This window comes from Echinops telfairi, unplaced genomic scaffold (assembly GCF_000313985.2).
Source record: "Echinops telfairi isolate 266 unplaced genomic scaffold, ASM31398v2 ScPeMD7_7419;HRSCAF=8457, whole genome shotgun sequence".
NCBI lineage: Eukaryota > Metazoa > Chordata > Mammalia > Afrosoricida > Tenrecidae > Echinops > Echinops telfairi.
Window position 1 is genome coordinate 1,058,923 of NW_022111319.1, and position 10,203 is coordinate 1,069,125.

Consider the following 10,203-nt stretch of genomic DNA (forward strand, 5'->3'; position numbering starts at 1 on the left):
CCCCAGACGCTATAGGTCTCGATAGCCAGGCACCATCAGCCTTCTTCACCACACTTACTTATGCACACATTCGTCTTCAGCGTTTATGTGGGGTAGGTGGTCACACAATGATGGTTTTTGTTCTTTTGGTGTACAATCCTAAAAGATTTTAAGGGCAAAATTTTGAATGATGCAGAAAGCATCCAAAGAAGATGGAAATATTATACAGAGTCACTGTCCCAAAAAGAACTAATCAACATTACACCATTTTGGGAAGTAATATCTCTGAAGGAAGAATTTCAAACTGGAGTGAAAGCATTAGCCAACAAGGCTCCAGGAATTGATAGAATACCAATTGAAATGTTTCAAAAAGTTCATGAAGCACTGGAATCATTTGCTCTTCTAAACTAGGAAATTTGGAAGATAAACACTTGGCCAAATGACTGGAAGAGATCCATATTTGTACCCAATTCAAGGAAAGGTGACTCAACAATGCTTAAATTAGAGAACAATATCATTGATATCACATGCAAGTAAAATTTTGCTGAAAATCATCCAACACGGTTGCAACAGTACATCAACAGGGAACTGCCACTGGTTCAGGCCAGATTAAAAAGAGGATGTGGAAAAAAGGATATCATTACTGATGTAAGATGGATCTTGCCTGAAAACAGAGAACGCCAGAAAGTTCTTTCCTTGTGTTTTATAGACTATGACAAGGCATTTGACTGTATGGATCATAACAAATTATGGATAATTTTGAGAAGAATGTCAACTCCAGAACCTTTAATTGTGGTCTTGCAGAACTTATAGATAGATCAAGAAGCATATGTGTGAACAGAACAATGTAATTCTGCATGGTTTAAATTCAGAAAATGTGGGCGACCGACAGGATTATATTCTCTTACCATATTTAGTCAGTCTGAATGGTGAGAAAATAATCAGAGAAGCTGGATTATATGAAGTGGAATTTGGCATCAGGATTGGAGGAAGGATATTAACAACTTGCGATAAGCCGATGACACAACTCTGCTTGCTGATATTGAGGAAGACTAGAGTACTTGCTGATGAAGATCAAGTACTGCAACCTCCAGTATGGATTATGACTCAATGTACAGAAAACCAAAATCCTTCCAACAGGACAAATAGGTAGCCTAATGATAGAGAAAAGGTTGAAGTTCTCAAGGATTTTGTCTTGCTTGGATCCATCATCTGCTCTTGGAAGCAGCAGTCAAGCAATCAAACAACACATTGCATTGGTTAAATCTGCTGCACAAAAACCCTTTAGAGTATTGAGAATTAAGGAGGTTAGTTTGAAAACTAAAGTGAGTCTGACCCAAGGCATAATATTTCCCATTGCCTCATGCTTGTGAAAGTTGGACATTGAATAAAGAAGGCCAAAGAACAATTGATGCATTTGGATTGTGGTCCTGGAGAATATTGAAAGTACCATGCCATGGACTGTGCTGAAAGTACAAACCAATCTGCCTTGGAAGAAGTATGACCAGAGTGCTCCTTAGAGGCAAGGATGGCAAGGCTTCATCTTACATACTTTGACATATTGTCAGGAGAAACCAGTCCCTGGAGAAGGACATCATGCTTGGTAAAATGGAGGGACAACAAAAAAAGGGGGGGGAGGCCCTCAGTGAGATAGATTGACACAGTGGCTGAAATGATGTACTCAAGCATAGAACAATTGTGAGGATGGAATTATCATTCAATTATAATTCTCTTTGTGTGATTTTAAATGTTATTAATATTTTATTGAAATTCTTATTTTGTTTCCTGGTCTCCATTAGTTTTCAGTTTTTTCTTTGCCTCCTTTAAACATATTTAATACTAAAAAGAAAGAAAACAGATCCAGAGCTGACACATATTTTAAATTTTAGGACAAAGACATTACACCCATTACAATAACTGTGAATTAGATATCCAAGAAGCTTAGAGAAAGAGGAGATATTAAAACAAATAAATATAATCTTAAAGACAAAATGTGAGATAATCAAATTGAATAAGACAAGATTAGATATGGCAGAAGGAAAAAAAACTGATGAAAATAGAATATTGTATCCAGCCTTAAAGGAAATTGTCTTTAATCAAACAAGCTTCTCCAAAAAAAAAAAAAAAATAGAATTCCACTCTATGCAAGAACTTCTAAAGTGATCCTTTTCAGAGCAGTTGGTTGTGATAGCCAGACGCCATCTAGTTCTTTTGGTCTTAGGGCTGGGGAGACCAATGTGTGTGGTCTATTAGTCCTTCCCCCCCCTTTCACATTAATTTTTCATTTTTGTATGCAAGTCAATGTTTTTATCAGTTGTCCTACTCATGATTTCATTTAAATATATTACTAATTAAGAATTTTTTTAACAAAAAGCTCATAAATGATCGTTTTGCTTCTACCTTAGAAGATACTTGTTAAAAAGAATTTGCTTCTTTCTCTAAAATATTTTGAAGTATGATATCATTAATATATTTAAAATTGAACATTTTCTATTCATTTATGTTAAATTCACTACTTTTTACCATAACCTCGATTAAAGAAGTGTGTTCACAAATGTAGTTTTCTGTTCTTGTAACGATTAATAACCTTAGAAACCTATAGAGGCAGTTCCATTTTGCCCTATGGGAGTGCTATGAGTCGGAATCAACTTGATGGCAGTGAGTTTTAGGTTTATTCACAGTTATCTTAGTTGCCCTGGTAGCACAAATGAAGTACTCAGCCCCTAATCAAAAGGTCAGCAGTTTAGTCCACCACTGAGTCTGGGAAAAGAGACCTGAAGATTTATTCCAGTACAGATTATAGCCTAGGAAATCCTATGGGGCAGTTCTACTCTTTCCTGTATTATTACTATGAGTCAAAATTGACCCAAATCAAGCAAAATAGCAATAGCAGTTACTTTGATGAGTTGTTTATGATGCAGTCAGTTCCTAGCATTGGGTTTTTAATTTGCTTTTTTTCATATCTTATACAGTAAGCTCGCCATTATGAACTGGAACCTTGCCTTGTGTCTGCTATTTGCAGACATACACGTTTACACCTTGGGTTCGGATGCTCTTGACTATAGTTCATTTTAGGATAATTCCTAATACTTCCATATTTTCCCACTTCTTTACTAATCACATTGAATTTCCACTAATTTGTTATTTCTTACTATATTTACTATATTTATTTAAATATATTAAATAATATATTTATTTAAATATATTTACTATATTTAAACATTTACTATATTTTGTGAAACCTGTTTTAAGATTTTCTTTTGAAAGTTAACTATGCATAATATAGGTTTTGTTTTCCTTAAGTATAGATCCATAAAAAATTATAAAGTTAATGCTTTCGGCTTTTGAGAAAAATATAATAATAAGTCTTATTAAAATGCTCTTTGATATGTACTACATTTTGTGTTTTATTTTGATTTAGGATTTACTTTCCCATATGCTTCATATGGATCCACACTTGCGGTACACTACAGATCAAATATTGAAACACTCATGGATAACCCACAGAGAACAGTTGCCATGTGATCAGCCAAATAGAAATGATACATCACATATCATTAAGGTAAAACTATCAAACATACTTTAATGTGGCATGTATTATATGTCTTTCACTAATGACATTTAAATAACTTCCATTAAAAATCTTTGTTTTTTAAGGTGGATTTTTTTAGGTTGTGGTTTGTTTTTAGGTAACAGCCATGGAGTCTTCTTTTTTTAAAAAAAATTATTTTATGAAGGGCTCATATAACTCTTATCACAATCCATACATACATCAATTGTGTAAAGCACATTTGTACATTCATGGCCCTCATCATTCTCAAAGATTTGCTCTCCACTTAAACAACCATAGATTCTTTCTTATGTTTTTTTCTACTTCAAATTTAAATGTTAAAAAGAAAACTCTTTAAGATACATAATTGTTGAAATATCTGTTCAAGTATTAATTTATGAAGGGAGTATCAATGTTCTGATCAAATTTGTTTTGATTAAATATCTCATGGTAAATGTGAAAGTTTAGTTTGATTTAATTATTTCCAGAGCTTTTAATTCAATTTGTAATGTCTTATTATTTTAGGGAACAGTAGTTGCAACATATTCAGTTCTGAGTCACAAAACCTTCCAACCAGTCCTAGAACCTGTTGCTGCTTCAAACTTAGCTCAACGACGAAGTCTGAAAAAGCGAACATCAACTGGCCTATAAGATTTACAGTGGTCTTCAGACATACTGGATGAAGAGAAAATTAAATGTTGTGTCTTTTAGCCTAAATGTTTATTAAAAACATAGTCTTCAGCTACAATACTTGCATAATATGTTTAAGCCCTTTTTATTAAGAGAAGTCTGATTGGAGAAAAACAAAACAAAACACAGGTCCACGGTATTTATTTTCTGTTGTTTGGCAGTAGTGTCCAAGGGTCTAACAACTTCTTTGCACACTAACTTAAAAACTTCATTTCAAATAAAAATACTTTAATAGCTTTTGATTTCTCATAACACAATTTTGGTGAGCCATTACTAATAATCAGATGCATATATAATCCTATAATGCCAAGCAATATCAGTATTTTTAACTTAAGTTCCTCAAGGATAGACTTTTTAAAAGAGAAAACACAAAAGAGTATATAGAAGCTTGTTACTGTGCACAACCAATAGACTACATTCATTTGAATCCCTGTAGCTATTAAAATAAAGAGTAGTTCAGTTCCTGAGATATATACTTATGTGTTAATATGTGAACTCCTAATATTCTGGGTGCCAATATTTTACAGAATATAATATGTGCAGACAGACCTGTATATTTTACATAAATGGTTTCATTGAAATAGAAAATGTTAAGGCATCTGTGAATTTTATACCTAATGGAGTGTTACAGTAAAAGAGAAAATTTTTAAGTAAAGGCTTTATATAGATGTTACTATCTATTAAACAGATCATAATTAAGCCTTTGAAAAGAAAGTACATATTGTTAACACTACATCAGTATTATGTAAGTTAACGTTCAACTTAACCAATTGGATTTAACTATTATCTTTACCCTTTATAGTGAAGTACATATTTTTTTGATTTTCATGTATTTTGAATTACAGTGTATTATATTAATCAACCTTGAGTCCTAAGCAAATATAGTTGAAATTTTACTGTAGTGAATTTGTGTGATTAGCACACATGATAAAGTATAATACATTTCAGTAAAGTTAGATAATTCTATATAATCTAAATAGTCAAAGTAAACTAACATTTACAGGGAAGAAATTAATATTAAAGATCTACATAAAACATGAGCACATTTACACTCATACTTCTAAGAATATGGTCAAATTGATCTTATCATTGAACTTATGATTCAGAACCACTCTGTAGTCTGTATTGTTTTCTCTAACTTAGGGACTCTTAAGTAATCTTTTTGTGTTGTTAAACAAAATGCCATTGGTACTACAACAAATGACAGAAAGCACTTATGAATGTACACCAGAGTTTTGCTTAGTAAATATAAGTGAACTGCTTGTGTGTATTAGGTGTCCTGGTTGCTTTATGTTTTACTTCGTTTATTTCAGAGAGTTTGTTACTGAATGCTGAAGTGTTCACTTTTAGACTAGGAGATCTGTAATTTGGGTATTTAATTTTAAAATATATACATATTCTCTATAATATAAGTTACATATACTCCATGCATAAAGATCTGTTTTGGGGTGTGATGTGCAACCGTATGTATTCTTATTTTGAAGTTTTTGAAAGACACTAAGGAATATCTAATAACACGTGGAAAACATTAGTTAGAAATAATTATGTTAGTATTGTATATTGTGACTTTTAATATCCTCATTTGGTTTTTTCTTTCCTCATTTGACTTCATTACTGGAATTACTTGCATAGAGCAATTTGGATCCATATACTCTGACTAATTTAGTTTGTTTATGCTGCTATGTCTTTTTATCAAAATTAATAAGACAAATTCAGAAGTATCATTTGAAGTTGAAATTTGCAAAATGTATATCCTATTTCCATTCATGCATCTCTAGTAGTATTATTAGAGTAAGAAATTGGGAATGAAATGATCACAAAAGAATTTCTAAGCTTTCTATTATCAATGATTTCAAGAATAGATTAACTTAATTTTTATTTAACTTGCTCAGAAGTGTCATGTCATTTAGTCCTATCATAAACGTAATGTGCTCAGAATTGAGCAGTGAACAATACGAATTTTCATTACCCATTGAGAACTGACAGTGTAAAAGGTACCCAGATATGCAAGTGGATGTACCCAGTAATTGTGTGGGTGTTTTCTGCTGGAAAATTCATACATATTAACTTGATAATAGTAGCAAAAGATAACATTTTTATAAAGGAAAGCTTCAGAATATTTCTTCATATTGGTGAAGGACCCCAATTAGTGATTCCTAAGCATATATAAATTGTCTAGAAACCTGTCATCACAAACGTTTTATTTGAATGGGGGTATTTTTCCACGTGTAGTGTCTAAATCTGTAACCAGTACAAGTAAATCTTTTTCTGTAAAATTTCTAGGTTACTGTGTTTTCTAATAGATTCATGCACAGTTATTTTTAATAGATTTTCTTTATAGTTAAAGTTCTCGGTAATATTTATTGTTAGTACCATTTGGAGTTTTGAGTTTTCTGGAAAAATTAGGTTATAAACTTTTTTTCCTAAAGGGAAAGTTTCAAGTTTACTCAGACAAACTAGAAATCTTTGTCCAAAAGCACATTTTACTAAGAATAAACTCAGGAAACCATTTATAAGAAAATTGTAATATACCACTGGTGATGATAATGTTTTGAGGCAAAATGGTTACCCCTTCCATGAAGATCAAATGTTAGCCAGTTTGGTTAGATTCAGAAATGACTAAACATTTATTGCCATCGGTACTTCATCATAGTAAAATATTTTTTTCATAGCACCTGCAGTTAACTTTAAGGAGTAATGTTTAGACAACCCACAAATTTAAGAACAGACACTTGGTATTTATAATGAATGCATCTCTCCATTTAAATATGTTTTTTTAAAGAAATAATGTTAAAATAGTCTTTCGCACAGAAACTTAGACTGATTAAGTACCAAGAAGCTTCAAAAGTTTGTGGAGAAATTCCAGTATCTTTTAATTCTATTTGTTCTGTGAACTTTTTGAAGGCCCTAGGAATTTCTTGAGAGTAAGAAGCCCTTCATAAATGAAGAAAAGCAACTGCTTGCTCAGCCTTCGGTAGTCAAGAAAAGTTTAGGCAATTTGGTAATCTCTACAGTGTTCTGGCTTTCCAGCTTCCTCATGATTATCTACCGATTTCTTCATGCAGGGGCTCCTTTTAGGAGCACGATGTGCTCCTTCCCCAAATCAACTTTCATTTTCATAGCTATTTTTAGAAAAAATGAATAAGGAAGGGTACTTGAAGTTAATTTACAGTTTTCTGTCAGTGGCTAATATATAATTACTATGTTTTAAAGGGATATGTCCATCAATTTAAATTAGTTTCTAGTTGCTGGAGTTTAAGGCAATAATGCCAAAATGGAAAGAATTTTAAATTACCAGGGAAGATATTTTTAGGTTAAAAAATACCACAAAATATGGCTTAGGGTCAGGGTAAAAGATTCTTTTATGCCTGTCTCCTTCTTCTGTATTTCTCAATCCACATTTCCTCTGAAGTTCTAACTTTTTAATCAAAAAGAATTTATAAGACAAAAGAGTGGTGTGGATAAGTCAAGATCTCTGGTTGTTTTCCTATACTATATTAAGCCTGTATTTATTTGTGTTCTCATTTCTTACATTACACAATTTATAACATGGAGAGTTTTCTCCCCAGCTCTTATTTCTAGTGTATAGATAAACAAGAGCACAAGGAATACTGAATGTAAACTATCGGTAGAGTCTGCTTCTATATCCTTTCTCTAGATTTCAGGACCAATACTATATATCACAATTTTATTTCTCCTCAGCAATGCAAGTAATATTAAGTATAGATCGACCAACTGCAATTAAACTGCTTTAGAACAATTCCATATATATCATCGCTTATTTTCAACTTGTTGCCATGTGTTTCAATGTCAATGATTACTAAAATTAAAAGTAAACTAGTAATGTGCTTCCTGCCTTCCTATGTCCAGTGATTATTCAAAACATACATTATATTCTCATGGATGCACTTTTAATCTTAAAATGCAATGAAGTCCACCATATAATTTCAATAAAGTGATAATGCTTGATCACCGAAAATTCTATTTCTTGCTATACATAGGGGAATTGAACTTGAAAATAGTAAATCTTAAAAATGCGTGTATGTGAAGAAAGGCGATTAAAACAGAGCTCCAGCCTGCTTACATTTTGGTATATTAGGTAGCCTCTGTCACTTTATGTGCCAGCAGAAAACTTGAGCTAAATGCTCAAAAATAAGTATTCACATTTACAAACCTTGAACAGTACAGTTTCTTTGGGTGTCTGTTTTGCTTTTATTCTAGGTGTCTATGTGAATTACTTGACTTTTTAAAAGGTAGCATCTAATGTTATGTGTAACATTCTAGATAATGTACTCTTAGTCCATTAGTTTGTTAACACATTGTCTTAATGTGATCAGCTAGATTTTTTTTTTTAAATCTGTGAGTGGAATAGAATCAAATGGCAGTGGTTTTGGTTTTTGGGTCTATCAACTAATATTGGTCAGATAACAGTTTATTTAAATATTTTGCTTTCTATCTACATATTTGCTCCCTATAATATTGCTACCACTTACAAGAACAAAATAATTTGTTTTATGATTTTTTTAAAACACCAGGAAAGAACTTTAAATAAGCAGCCACTTAAACTGTTATACACGAAACCTTAACTATCCAATGCCAGCATGATTTGGAAGTGAGAATTTATCTTGAATTAATTTCCAAAGTACAGGAAAAAAATGTCTTTTGTGTGTTTGACTTTTCCAAATAGGAGTTATTGTTGTTAGTCATGCGTTACATAAGCTTTATGCAGAGAGAGTAGTATGCTATAGCCATATTTTTTTAAAAAATATTTTGCCAATTCTTCCCAAGCACTTCTGAATTTCTAAATTTATTTTCTGATATTAAAGTATTTGTGGCATTTTATTGCACTTCTCAAGGCAGAAATGGTGTTAAATTTTGTTTTCTTTTCTGACTATATTATGAATATATGCAATCATTTTATAAATATTTTCCTTAAAATGGATTCTTTTGGCATTAAAGTTTTCATTGTACTACATTTTCTCATTATATAAGACATAATATCATAGTGCTTTTTACAGTGTTTTTATTCCTTTACCATGATACTAAAGAAATTGCTATCATTTTGAATTTACAACATGCCAAAGAATATATAGAATTTTATTTTGTTCTTGTTAAAAGTCTATGATCAACAATTATTGAAATATGTTAATAACTGGCATTATCTGGGTACTAAATAAAAAGGCTGCAACTTTGTACACTTTACTATTGACCTTGCTTGATTATTTGTTGATACAAAACTGTTTGCTGAAAAACAATATACACCATTTACAATAGCCACCCAAAAGTTAAAATACTTAGGAATAAATCTAGCCAGAGATAGAAAAGATAGATACAAATATACATATAAAATAGTGCTACAAGAAACCAAAAGAGACACATGAATGGAAGAATGTCATGTGTTCATAGAACGATTGAATATAGTGAGAATGTCAATATTATGAAAATCATTTTATCCAAAACAATTCTAATCCAAATTCAATGCAGTTCATCAAAGAAATGGAAAAACTAATCAACTTCATAGGGAAAGGAAAGAAAACCAGATGTATAAAAACACTATTGAAAAACAGTTTCAAATAAAATAGTTTCAAAACACTATTGAAAAATAAACAAGCAGGCTTCTCACTTCCTGTTATCAAAACTTTACAGCCACAGTAATAAAAACAGCACGGTATTGGTACAATGATAGATATGTAAACCAATGGATTAGAACAGAGAACCCAGAAATATCAAGCACCTATAGAACCCTGTTGTTGTTTGTCATCCATTTTTTACCATCTTTTATTCAAGGCACTCTAAAGGATTTTTGTTTTTTGACAAAAATAGGTTTATTCTCCTGATTACTCAGCCAATACTTGGCTTTATACTTTAAAAAAAATAAAATGTTACTGTGTCTTTAGTGAAGGTTTACATAGCCAATTAGACTTTTAATTTTTGTTTTGTTTTGTTTTCTTTTTTAACATTTTATTAGGGGCTCATACAACTGT

General features: G+C 31.5%; 1 protein-coding gene across 1 annotated transcript in view; it reads left to right on the forward strand.

Annotated features, from left to right (window-relative positions):
• The window catches only part of RPS6KA6 (ribosomal protein S6 kinase A6), a 198,090-nt gene extending 188,669 nt beyond the window's left edge, over positions 1-9,421 (forward strand). Inside the window, exons 20-21 of the mRNA XM_004714129.2 lie at positions 3,401-3,541; positions 4,055-9,421. Of these exons, the coding sequence (XP_004714186.2) occupies positions 3,401-3,541; positions 4,055-4,180 (267 nt within the window). The 3' untranslated portion in view covers positions 4,181-9,421. The remainder of the gene's footprint in view (positions 1-3,400; positions 3,542-4,054) is intronic.
• Positions 9,422-10,203: the final 782 nt, after the last annotated feature.